Source organism: Parus major, chromosome 9, assembly GCF_001522545.3.
Source record: "Parus major isolate Abel chromosome 9, Parus_major1.1, whole genome shotgun sequence".
In the NCBI taxonomy this organism is placed as follows: Eukaryota; Metazoa; Chordata; class Aves; order Passeriformes; family Paridae; genus Parus; species Parus major.
Genome location: NC_031778.1, coordinates 10,759,473 through 10,772,967, shown reverse-complemented (window position 1 = coordinate 10,772,967; position 13,495 = coordinate 10,759,473). Strand labels below are relative to the sequence as shown.

Genomic DNA, 13,495 nt, shown 5'->3' with positions numbered 1-13,495 from the left:
CAGAATAATGTTTGTGCAATGTAATGGAACAACCAAATGGATGCTGAATTTTAGTTGTACTTCAAGGTTAAAATTAATAGCTTTGCTGGAACAACAAAAAGCATTCCAGGTGTTTTCAGCTATCAGCTAAATGAAACAAAAAATCTTATATTCAGCTCCTAGATTGTTTCTAATTTCTTTCCAAAACCCTTTTGAAGAAGCACTCCACGTAACAGTAACTTCTGAAGTATGAACTGGAATTCTTAAGGCTCTATTCTGGTAGTTAACAGGCACTAAAGCACCAAGAGAAGAAAGACAACAGAATGGAGAGCATGTTCCAAAGATACGGGCAGTGGGAAGTTAAATGAGAGAAAAGGCAGTTTTCCAGTTTCCAGTTTCTCTGGAAACTCCTACCTTAACACAGTAATTCATGAAGAATCAGCACAGTAACAAAGGCCCAGAAGAGAAAACATAAGTTATGAGCCTTGTCTTCAAAATATTTGTCATACTCTTATGCAGAAGACACGGGGATCCTTAAAACTAAATGGTTTTTGCAATGACAGTTCTTAAAAAAAATATCAGCTCAATAAAACACCAGGACAAATAAAGGAAACAACTTAAATGTTGAATTGTAAACAAATTCTGATACTAACTGGAAAGGATTTCCTCTGGGAATAATTTTCTTTGTAAAGAGTTTTATTTTTATCAGCTTCCTATTAAAAAATTTTACATTAAAAAGAACCATGAAAAACCAACTGTTTGAAATATCTACAATTTACAATCCATGGTTAGAATCACAAACACCTCTTAGATCTGTGCCAAGCATAGGACCAAGCAACTCATATTTCTTTGAAAGTGTTCCCTCTTCATCACAGAAAGTAAAGCTATCAGTGACAAATTTATGCAGTGCTGTCTGTGAAGTTATCTGGCTTATGACACTATGTTTGTCAACATGAGCTGCTGTGACAGGTTTATCAGGAGCTTTTAATTCATCTGTGTGATTTTAATTTATTAAAATCCAATCTTCCAGTTGTCTGAAAAACAGCTTCTATTTCAATTGTATAACAAATAATATACAACCTTGGCAAAACATGAGCACACAGCTAAGGCACAGCAATGCAGGAAGAACAAATACCACGCTCCTACCCAAGGCTTATCCTGTCATCAGAAAATAATCTCTCACAGTAATGTCACAGGATACCTGCAGGTCAGCCATATGAATATCTGTTCTAGTGACATAAGGGAAACAGCTGCAAGATAAAGAGTTCTGGCACTAAGATCTGCTCAATTTAGAAAGGGGCTCAGGAAAAAAAAACACCTTCCAAGTAGCAGGAGCAATATAAAGTTAAGAAGATTGAACTAATTCATGCCTGCTAGTTAGATTCCAGTGGACAATTATTATCATTAACCATATGAAGCTTCACAGAATTCCTAACAACAGAACTATACAAAACTTCCTCCTTCAAAAAATGCAAAATACTGTGAAAAATGTAAAGCAAATTACAGAAGCAAAGAGAAACTTGCAGCTGAGTAATCAAATCTCTGTATGAAAGCAAATGTCTGTTTCAACAGAACACTGCATTGACTGTAAGGTGGCACAAAGCATTCAAGTTCCAGTTTCATCGGTACAAAATACTCAGAAGACATTTAAGAGTAATTGTTCAAATTGTAGCAAGTAAAAGAAATCAATAAAACAAGCTACTTCTTTATGAAAAGCTTTTCCTAGCACAACTCAAATAATGCTCTTACAAGCAATTTAACAGCTGGTAATTGACTTTTGCATGTACAAAATCAAATTGAAATCTTGAAGAAAATCCAAACCACTGAATTGTCTGGTATGAACTCCCACTTTGGCTCCTGCTGCCTGCTTTAATTTTAGCTCAGAAACAGGTAGGTCTCCAAGCAACATACCAACCACAGAACCAGGCAAAGGTCTCGTCACTGAGGGGGTAAGGGGTGGGGTGGCCAGCAGGACCAGGTTACTCCTCTTACCTTTTCCTTTACCATATTCTATTAGAAAGAAAAATAAATGATGGAATTAGGGCCACACTGTCCCAACTTTGAGAAGCCAACTGTATGTGAAAAGGCAGTTCAATATTGCATGACTCCTAGGACTGATCACCTTGTATTGTCAACTATTCCTCAGTGTAAGAAACAAATCCATACAGAGTCCTTACAGCTTCTTTCTGTTCCAGTACCATTATGGATGCAGTACCATACAGCACAGCTTCCTACACTGGTGCTTGTTTTGAAAGTTTCAAGGAGTATTTTTAAACATGAAATCAATGGTTCATTTGCAAACACCTACAGGTTACATACCCAATGCATCAGACTCTGCCTGTAGCAAGTAGTTTTCTTCAAAAACAGGCCTATTCTGAGTTTGTGAGTTTGGTTGGAATTTTTTTGGTTTTTTGTTTGTTGAAGTGTTTCGGACTTACATGTGAATCAGCAGATCCAGTGGTATGTACTGCATCTGGCCCCCTGACCTGAGGAGAGAATGATGAGGAGGTGAGACACACAACAAGAAACAGACAAACTGGGGGGTTTTTCCCAGTTCTTGGAATGTGATTTTCATTTCAATTTCAACATCCAAGTATACAAGAACAAAGATATATATATTTAAAGGATATAATTGACTTAGGTCACATCAGAAACAATGTCAATATAAGGCAAATAAGGGACAGACCTAAAGATAGACCATTAAAAAAGTCTGAATTTCCACAGCTGGGTTTTATGAATAAGTCACTAATGGCACCAATGGGGAAAAAAGTAAGTTAGCTACATTGCATCTTCAAGAGTTGTCATTAAAGGCTGTTAAAGATTACATAAAGTGCTTGACTACATTTGGCTTCCTATAAAGTAATTTCCAAAACTGTTTTTACTATATTGTGCATAGATGGAACCTGGCCACCTTAAAAACCTTAATTAGTAGGTTGTCAATTCCATTAGCTGAAATCTGTTCGTTAGTTACAGAACACTTGCATTTCTCCTTATTACCAGGAGTTAATAGTTTATTCCAGAAATAGTAATATATGATGCTCATTTCCAACAAGCACCAAATGCTACTCTAGGAGATAATTTACTAGGCCTTGTTTTTATTGTGCGTCCTGCTTCTTCATCAGCTAAGACAGAGACATTTCTCTTTCAACAAATATATTCCTGTGTTACACAGTAAAATCAATTTAGAAAAAAATGGTCTTCAACAGAAAGCATTTCAGCAACTAGAATCAAATGCCCAAAGGTAAAGACCAAAACAAAGACACCGCTTTTCCAAGGGAGAAGCAAAAGGCTTCTAGGAATATGTCTGGAGGTTTTTTAAGAAAGAGAAATGGGACAGGGAAAAAACAGGAAAAAAAGTCATGTCTTACTCTCAAAGACTTCCCAAATCCCCTTCCTTGAAGCACTGTGTACGACTCACAAGCACATCTTTGCACAGAAGCTAGTAACAAGCTGAACTGACATGCAGTTCATTAGAATACACATGGAAGCAAATATCTCCTGCAAACTTCTTCTGTGTCCTGGGTGTTGGATTTTTTTGTGATCCACAACTGCATGTGGCACTCAGATCAGTAATCTGTTATGCACAGGTCTACATACTGCAGAAACACAGCCTAATGAAAGCTGTCCTCCCCACTAGAGTTTATGAATGTGTAGCCCAATATCACACAGATAAAAGATAGACACTGTGAAAAGAATTCCAGAGCATGGAAACAGCATTCTTCCTGCTGCCAGCTGCCACCCTGCGGCAAGCAACACAGCAGCTGCAATTCCAGCCTTCCAAAAAACAATTTGAGACCTGCAGTTAAAAAAAAAATCAGTCTCAAAGGTGGAGCAGTACAGTGCTGTCTGCCTTAGTGTACTGACACAGATCAAGCATTGCTCCAGGAAAGGAGTTCTGGCAACAGCAGAAGGGAATGGCTACTTCCTGATTTTCCACATCTGTTTCATTTATGGAAGTTTTAGATAGCAACACCTCCCAACAGGGATGTTGCTGAAGCTGCTTATAGGGAGGACAAAAACAAGGCATTACACAGAGTAATAAACAGTGGGAATGCTCAGTTCCAATGCCAGTCACAATGACAGATTATCCTGAGGAAGAACATAAAAAATAGTAAGACATTAAATCTGCTTCTCCAGCAGCAAGCAGATGATACTGCTCAGAAAGGCTGCAGTGTGTGGTAGCACACAGATTCTGTGGGAGTACAGCGGCACTCCCCAACCCACTGACAGGAACCATGGCACTGTGGAGCCACTTTGAACATTAGCTGAGCAGCAGAATTTCTATTAAGGAGCACTCAGAAAACTTCTAAAAGCAGTTTTAGCTTTCACACCAACTGCACCCCAAAAAACCTAGCAGCTTTGGAGAGCCACATTATTTTCCTCCTTCAACAATTCTTATTTTTAAGGTCTTCTCTTACCTATGTATAAATTTAGTTCTACCTTTGATACTGCTCCTGACCAACCAAGCAACTGTTCTGAAAAAGCACAAGATGAAAACATTCTTAAGAAAATTACATATTGCTATCTGCCAGTTTCTAAATAGCAGTTATTTTAAAAAATCACAAATTCTCACAACACTGCACATTGCATCCATCTGCACTGCCTTGACAAAAGGGGCCATTTTGTTTCCTTAAGAGTCAGACCAGCTGCACCGATTCCGCAGAATCAGTGTCTCTTTAACGGAGGGAAACATTCTAGATGTTGCCCACCTGTGTTGAAATCTGGAGTGGTGTTATTTTTTCTGTTCTCATCGTGTCAAGTAGCTCAACTGAACTTAACTGCTGAAAGAAAGACACACAAAGCTCTGCTCTAATGTGATGAGATATGAGGACAGCTCCCTCGTGCTCAAAATGCCGACAGAAAAAACGCAGTGAATCCAACTTAGTCACTGCCAGCATCAACAATTGACAAATGCCTTCTTACCCCAATTCATTGCATCTCTGCATGAAAACTATATTTTTTTTTTTCCTCAACCAGACTATTTTACATCTGGATCACTTTTTCCATCACTTTCACTCTGCATGTTTCTCAAAGCATGTGCCAGCACAGCTGAAGTGCCATTTCAGCAGCCTGCATTGCTCCTGCAGTAACACAGAGCCCTGCTGGACTCCAGTCCTCGAGGTCAGGCCACCAGAGCTTCACTACTGAGTCCAGCCAACTTCACTTCACTCAACCTCCAGGAGAAAAACCAAAAACTTCAAAGGACCATACAAATGAGATTTATGACAAACTTTCATGAAAATGCCAAAGCAGAGTCATCTCTGAGATTCTGATCTTTATATTTTCTTCCAGATTCAAGAAAGCTTCCAAGGAAAACAAAGAGAACAGCTCTTCAAAATCTTCATTCCTGCCCACAGTTCAGATGGCCACAAATCCAGCTCTTCATGGTTTCTCCAGACTTAAAAATCTTTTGGTAAAACTGGCATGATTGTGCTATTTCACAAGTATTTAAAATATGCTGTATACAATAAATTTTTTAATTAATACTGATGTCATTTAGTGAAACAACAAAGAGCAACCAAAGCACAGAAGCTGCCAATACAACCCAGGAGACAATCTGTGGTCTTCTAAATGCTAAATGGTATTTTTACAACTGTAATGGCTACAACTTAAAACATAAATGAAAGCCCCATCCTTGAAAGAACCAACAGCTTCAGGGAAAAACTCTGAAAGATACTCTGATGAAAGCCACTCCTACCCTGTTTCAACAGCTTCCATTTATCCTGCCTCCATACTTGTCACACTGAACTACAGCACTGTTCCTGGTCTAGCTGATCACTCAGAGAGGGAGAGATGGGAAGGTTCAGCCAAACCATTTTCCAATAACTCCACTGCCCAAATCATGCCAAATCAACCAAAGAGGACAATGTTTGGTAGGGAAGAAGTAGCTAAGGCTGGGACTGGTTTGTGTCAGCACTGACAGCTAGGAAAAACAAATGGGAACACATCATAAATTAAGATGTCAAAATTCAGAAAAAGGAGGTTTCCAGCTTGCCTTATCCTTTTTATTTTTCCTTCCTCTTTACAAAGTGCTTGAAAACATCTGCAAATTAGGTTATGGCTAATGTGTTCAGTCTTTACAGTTACTGGAATAATGCAGATTATTGTTAGTCTCTACCAAGTCAAAACTTGCAGACATGAAAGTAAATGGACAGTGGCCTTCTCTGGAAGTATTTGTACAGAATAGTATTCCATTAGAATCTTAAACTCAGATAACAGGTACAGCTTTTCAGATGAAAAAGGGAGAAGTACAGTTTAGTTCAAGGGGAGTTTTTCCTCTGCATACAGAACACAATTTGAACAGCAGTCTATGTAAGAGCAGTGGCCATGCCAGACAGTCACTATGCTCAGAGGATACAGTAACGAAATGGAAGAGTCACGGAGCAGCTAAAATTTCATTACATGAGGATAAAAACTGAACATCTGTATCTGTCATTTCAGAATCACATCCTACACCAATGTCCAGTGTAGTCTTTGGCAATCCCTACTTTCTCCTCTTTAACTATACTTCTTTCCTACTTGTATTTCTCCAAATGTCAAGCACGAATCTTGCTATTCTAATCTCAAAGTGCCAAAGGAATAGTTAATGCTTTTGCAACACATTTCACACAGGAGACTCTCAAAGTTACTTAGCAGCTGCCAGTATCACACAAAGCAGCTGCCACCACAGTGATGCAGGCACTGGGGGCTCCCTGAACCTGTACCACCTCCAGCAATGTTTTTCAAACAGCAAATCAAACAGATTTGATGCCTGACTGAAAAGATGTGATTTTGCATTATAAATATATATAAATATATATGATCAAAATAACTGGGTCAAATTCAGTACTTGGACTCTAAGACTGAAGAACAAAGACCAACCATTCTGAAGGGGAGAAGCTATTTTATTTCAGGCACTGGGTCACAGTTCCTTACAGAGCACAGAAAATAAAAGGTCACTGTGTCTTCCCAGCAGGTATCTAGAAGCCAGCAAAGGCACACCTTGGAATTGCCACTGAAACATATCCTATGAGTCTGAGAGATAAAAAAAAATATTTGTATTTGCAGAAGAAATACAACTTGCAAATACAATGCACCAAAAGAAGCCTACAACTTCCGTTTTAATTACGTAAGTAATGAATCCTAAAATTATTAAAAATAATCAAAATGTCTGATAAATGATTATATAAAGAAATTGAGCAAAATCGTTATTTGCTCAACTGTTAAACCACAAGCATTTTCATATAGGCTCAATTAAAAATACACATTTTAATTCCTGTGTGAATAAACTAATTAAAACAAAAAGAGTATTACTAATTTCAGTACCATTTCTTACTGAAGACATCTGTAAAGTATCTCAATGTATAAACACATCACAAGCATTGATGGAATAACAAAACAAAAGTATTTAAGGGACCATACACTGTTCAGCCCCCCCAGATTTCCCAAGATTTACTTTTCGTGAAATAAATCTCGAGAGATAGGCATGTCTTATTTTATTTCACTTTTCAAAAGAAACATTCTCATGGATCCAACTATGTACTATAGTTATTTTCTTTGGTACATAAAATAATATTGACAAGAAGAAACAGCAAGATCTAGAATGTAAAGCATGAGAAAAATACTAGTGGAAAACGGCATGGATATCTGGAGGAATGGGAAACTGAGGGGTGAGGGGGAAGCGCACAGAAGTGGAGAGGGAGGTACAAGACTTCCTTAGCAGGCCCTGACAGATGAACACACATGTGACCTTACATTCCCTATGTGTGTCCTACTGACTTCCATGGCACAGAAGAGTTAACTGTCTCAACACACCTCTGCAGAACTGACCTCTAGGACAGATAACAATTCCTATAAATTAATTATTACTGTATATTGAATAAACAGTATCATCAGTACAGAAATAGTAAATGACAAAACAAAAATAGTCTACAATGTAACTGCAAAAAGAAGGGAATCACATCTGCGTTGGTTTTCTGTACCATGTTATCAGTTGTTTTAATCAATAATTAAGTATTCTATTTCTAATTATACTTGAAATATGTCCAAATTTGTCCAAATCCCTGAAAGCCACTGCCCACAAATTAAGACCTATTTTACTACTCAAGTTTTCTGTCCAGCTCTTATTTGCTATTCCAAGCTAAAAGCAAGACAAAAAAAAGTTTATTGGCAATATTTGGAACAGATCATATGAGGGAAACAAAAATAAAACTTTCCTACTCTAATAACAACTGAGTAAACATGCAAAGACTTTAAGTAACTACATTTCATTACCAACTGCATTAATCACTGCCGTTTCTTAGCAGGAAAATTGAAAAAAAAAATTAAATAATCCTGGATTTGCTTAATAAAAAGATGGGCAAAAATTATTCATTTAAAGTACTGGAAATTCCTGAGCCATAACACAGCTTTCTCTTCTTTGAATGACTTACACACCTGCACACCAAAACCTGGAGGATTTACATAATTCTGACCTAAAACCTGAAAAAAAAGTAAATGAAAGGGAGTAATCCTCAAAGCATACGCCACGAGTGCATCCCCCAAAATATCTTGCCCTCTCTACCCTCCCAACAAGAGCGATGCTGCGAGCGCAGGCAGCTCTGGGCTGTGACCACCCGCTGGTTTCACAGCGTAGGGCCAAGTTTTCCAGAGCAGCAGGACTACCTGTGCTCCCGAGCTGGAAATCCACCCAGCAGGAATTACAGGAAGTAGAGTCGGTACAGTGAAAAGCGCGGGGAACGCCGCGGCAGTTCTACGAAACTTAGAATTTCATCGCACTTCAAAAGAACCCACCCCATCTCAATTCGCCGCTATCCCTCACACTCGCGAGTTGGAAACTAGCTCTGCGCGGGCTTAAGCCCACGGGGGGAGGGCAATGAAGTGAAATGAAACCCGTCGGTGGGCACGGCTGGGGCTCGGGCATTACGGAGCAGCCCGCACCCCAGCCCGGGGACGCGCGGGCCGGCACAGCGCCTCCGCCCGGCCCCGCGTCTTCCTCCGCCGGGGCACGGGGACGCCACGAGGACAGAAACGTGCCCTGAGCAATCTCGGGGAGCGGGGGTGCCCCGCAAGAGACCCGAGCCCCCGAGCCCCCTTCCCGCCTCCCACCCCGTCCCGAGGCTCGCGGTCACCCCGGGCTCAGAGCAGGAGCAGAGCAGGCCGCGCCGCCCGCGCCCCGCCGCTCTGCCGCTACCGGGCCCCGCCGCCGCGACACTGGGTCGCGGGCCGTGCTCCTCGAGCGCAACAGAGCGAGCCACGGGCCGTGCCTCCCGAGCAGAACGGAGCGGGCGCGGGCCTTGCCCCGGGGCGGAGCGGCCTCACCTTCCCGGCGGGTTTCTGCGAGCCGCCGGGCGCCTTGTCCGCCATCTTGCTTCTCCCCTCGCCCAGCCCTGGCGGCGGCCAAGCGAACGCCGATCCCACCGAGCCCGCGAGCGGAGGGCGCGAAGCCGATGGCCGAGCCGCCGATAGCTCCCACCCCCGGCGTGGCGGGGCCGCAGCATCAGCAGGCAGCGCTCGCCCTGCATGTGTAAGAGTGTGTAATGGAACGGAGACCGTTCGGAGCAACCCAAAATACTGCATCTCATTGAGAAAAGCCCTTGAATAGTCCATGCCAGGAATAGCCTATTCCTGGCATGGAATAGGCTAACACAGCAAATCCTTCGTTACTGGGTTTGATATCACACTACAATTGAATACTACTTTATTGAACGCTGTTTAACTGGGGATTATAAGCAGCGGTCACATTTATCATGAGTCTTGAATCTCCGTGCTTTCATGGGTTTTCAGAGTGGAATATGCTGGGGCTGAAATAATACTTAAGAAAAAGACATGAAGATGCACAGAAATTAATGAAAGCTTTAATCCACCACCTGCCGACACCCACTGCCCTGTGAGTTAGCAGGGAGGATGGAGAAGGGCCTGTGCTCACAACCACCTGGGGCAGCAGAGCACGAAGGTTCCAGAAGGGACATAAAAAAAAAAAAAAAAAAAAAAGCAAAAGGAGAGGCTGAAGAGGGCAGAGGCAACTGCAGAGTTTATAGAGGAAGGGCAAAACTCTCAGGAAACCTCACCGGCTGCAGATGTGCGTCCAGCTGTGCAGGGACATGGTCTGGTGAGAGCTGCTGCTCTGCCCGCAGCTGTGTCAGGGTGACGGCTCAGCTGCGAGCGCTTCCATGGCAGCTGTCACCGCGTATCACCAGTACCGAGCAGGCTGGTCAGGGCGGGGACGGCACAGCGGCGCGGCAGGGAGCGCTCAGGGCCGGCCGGAGAACGGCAGGGAAGTGTCGCTCAGGCGGAGGACGCGGGTCAATGTGCAAGGAGAGCAGTGCGGGCAGAAGGAAGAACGGCCAGGCTTTCCTGTCCCTGCAGCCCTGCCGGGCCCGGCGGGACGCGAAGGCGCCGCCAGGGGGCAGGCGCGGCTCGCGCCCCGCGCCCGCCTGAGGCGGCCCGTGCCACGTAACGTGACTCCACCCGGAGCTGCAAAAAAAATGGCAAAATAAAAAAATAACGATCCCCATCGTTCCTTAGGTACGAGCCGCTTTAGGCCGCGGTTCAATCCGCAGCGGGCCAGGCGGTGCTGCTGAAGGGAAAACGAAGCAGGGAGAAAGGCCACGCGGCAGCCCACAGGTTTCCCCGGCTGGTTGAGCCTCCTGCCGACCTCCGCAACACACCGCGGAATATTCTGGTAACGGCGTGGCAGCCGAGGCTGCAGAGAGAGGAGATGTCTGTCTAATACTCCTAAGCAATTCCAGCGATAAGCGTGTGCTATTCCCGCGGCTGGCACGGTGCTCGGTCGCACCTCTGCTCTGGAGGAACCTGCACGGTTCTCTTGGATAAATTTGACGTGGAACCACTGAGGCTTGGAAGGAAGGAGGGGGAAATAAAACCCACGCATTGACTGGCACAATTCCACCAGTCCTTTTAGGATATTTTGAGCCCCAAACTTTCCCATAGAGGAGTCCTTCCACATGAAAGGATGGCGTTGGTCAAGGAGCATTCCAGATGGATTAGGCAGGATTTACTGCTCAGAATCCGAGCCCCTTTCTTCCCCCATCTTTCTCCCTGTTTACTTGAGAACCATTTCACTGGCTTGCAGACACAGGATTAGTACCATCTGTGACCTGCTTTTGGGGTGGTTTTTAACATAGTAGTGCAAACAGGTGCAGCAATGAATTGAAAGCAAACCAGCTGGAGAACTTGTACTGGCTAGAAAGGGCATTTAGGGCCACAAGAGAAGACACTAGATGATGCTTAACTCTCCCAAGACCATATTAATAAACCTGGCATGGAAAATGACTGACACTTCTGGCTAAAAACAGACATCTAGCTGGAAAGAGGAATGTACCCTTGGATGATAGAGTTTTGGGGGCAATAATGTTTAGAAAATATGTGCTCCATTTGGCCTCAATCCCTTTATTTTATCCACCTCATTAATCCATTTTAATTATCCACCTCATTGTTCAAATCCTCTGCCTACTGCTTAGCCTCTACGCTGTTTTGTAATTAATAAACTGCACCAAATTAAGAGCATCGCAATCCAGAACATGCTGTGAAGAACAGGAAAGATATACTTAGAGTTTCAAAGGTCATCTCTAAAGATGATTTTTCAGAATGAACTCTACTCCTCAATCTGTACTATTTATAACACATTGCAATAGTACAGTAGCACTTGTGTACAATAAGTGAATGAGAACACATGCCACTGTTTTGGGCTTAATGGGAGAGCAAGGGTAGGAAGGAGAGCTGGAAGGAAAGGAAGCAGTGAGATGCAGAAATCCATGGAGAATTAATGCTGGAAAGGGTAGGCTAAAAACAATAACAACAATATTGAAAAGTAAATTGTAGACATTTTTCATTATAATGCAGTAAGTCCGGTTGCCTGCAGAGCTGGGAATTGTTTATTAACTATTGTTACAATGACAAGTATCATTAGGCAATATACTTGGGAAAATCACGAATTATCATAAATAATTAAAGCTAAGCTACATTAAGTAAACCACGTGCTGCAATGTGTTACACTTGTCTTTCTGGCTGCTTTTTCCCCCAGCTTTCAGATGAAAGCTCTCCACTACTCTCCCTCCAGGCCAGGGCACAGAACTGATGCAATTCTTTAGGAAATGTGGGTGTGAGGGAATAGGAGAGGAAGGATTTAGGGTGCCGTGCAAGTTGCCTACCATGTGGCAAAGGAAGCATGTTTGAGGACATGGGTCAGGCAGATTATGAGTAGGACAGAAGTGTAGCTGCAGAGTGTACAGGTTTGTAACTGTAGTTTCACACTTTCCTGTGTAGTTTCACAGAGTGACTCAAGGATCACTAAAGCCGCTGCCTCTGTGTTCCCCAGTGCTTAAGTAGCAGTCTTTCAGCTTCTTCCCTTATTCCGCCCTCCACATCCTCCCACCCTAGAGACTGAAAACCGGCAGCGAGGATTCTCAAAATAGGCAGCTGCAGCTCCCCCGTGCACTCGCGGGTTGCTAGGGAGCTCTGGGTGCGCAGCGCCAGCCGAGAGGAGAGGCGGGCAGCACTCACAGCCGGAGCACAGAGAGCCTGGGCTCAGTTGAGATGCTTTAGCAGGGACCACCGGGATCACGAAAAAGAGCCAGAGGGGCTGTCAGGGAGGTTTGCCTCTTAGGTTTCCAGCAGTCTGGACTTGCTGCCACTGCTCTGTCTGCTCTCTGTCCCCCGGAAGGAGCCATCTCTCTTTGTTAGTCCATCTCTCAGTGCTGGCGCTTTAGCCTCAGCTCTCCCTCCCTCCCTCAGCTGTGAGTCTTGCTCTATTCCTGCCATTCAGCAGCTGCTTTCCCTTCCAGGATCCCACTTCTCTCTCCTGGGATACATCTTATCAGGGAACCCGGGTTCTTTCTCCCCCTGGGATTCCTCTAGCACCGAGGCACATTACGCAAACCAGTCACAGAGGCAACATCTGACTTGCGCTGTCTGGCTGAGAAGGGTCAGTCATTTGCAGTGTAGTTTGCAGGCATTAGTGCAAGTATCAAATGAAGGCTTAATTTCAAAAGTTCTCCTGCAGCTTCTTGTCAGAGAGAATTAGCCTACGTGGCTAGAATCCAGATGTGCACAGCTATCAGCTGTTTGAAAGCATGGAAGTTCAAGATGAGTGGAATGCCAGTCATTCCTTTGCCATACTGAGAGTCCCTCCTGTCAGGTTACTAACAGTGAGTAGCAATTTGTGCTCTGCAAAACACTCCCACTCAGCACATACAAACAAAACAATTTCTTAGTTATGCACTTTGTAAGTGAGGGTTCGGTCCTTGCAAAGGACAATCTGTACTTTGCTCTTACCATGAGCCCCTGGAATCTAGGACATTGGTGGATTTTGACAATGGAAAACATTGAATATGCACTCACCCAATATGTTATTCTTCACCACAGTGAAACTAACTTCACAGCAGTACTTACGTTCAGATTTGCTGCTGTCAAGAAAAAGGCAAGTTTTACCTCAAATCTTTCAAAAACAGGAACTTTAAAAGGACAACAACCAAACTTCCAGAGAAAATTTCTTTAAATGTTAAGTATTACGCAG

At 43.3% G+C, this 13,495-nt stretch overlaps 1 protein-coding gene across 6 annotated transcripts in view; it reads right to left on the bottom strand.

Moving 5' to 3' along the window:
• The window catches only part of U2SURP (U2 snRNP associated SURP domain containing), a 44,262-nt gene extending 33,946 nt beyond the window's left edge, over window positions 1-10,316 (bottom strand). For 2 of the 6 annotated variants that reach the window (XM_015637138.2, XM_015637139.2), the window contains exons 1-2: window positions 9,280-9,372; window positions 2,418-2,465 (exon numbers count right to left, since the gene is read on the bottom strand). In XM_015637138.2, coding sequence (XP_015492624.1) covers window positions 2,418-2,465; window positions 9,280-9,324 — 93 coding nt within the window. In that variant the 5' untranslated portion in view covers window positions 9,325-9,372. Of the gene's footprint in view, window positions 1-2,417; window positions 2,466-9,279; window positions 9,374-10,028 lie in introns of those variants that run through there. The other 4 variants (XM_015637140.2, XM_015637141.3, XM_015637142.2 and 1 more) reach the window with 3 other exon arrangements.
• Between the last annotated feature and the right edge of the window lie 3,179 nt (window positions 10,317-13,495).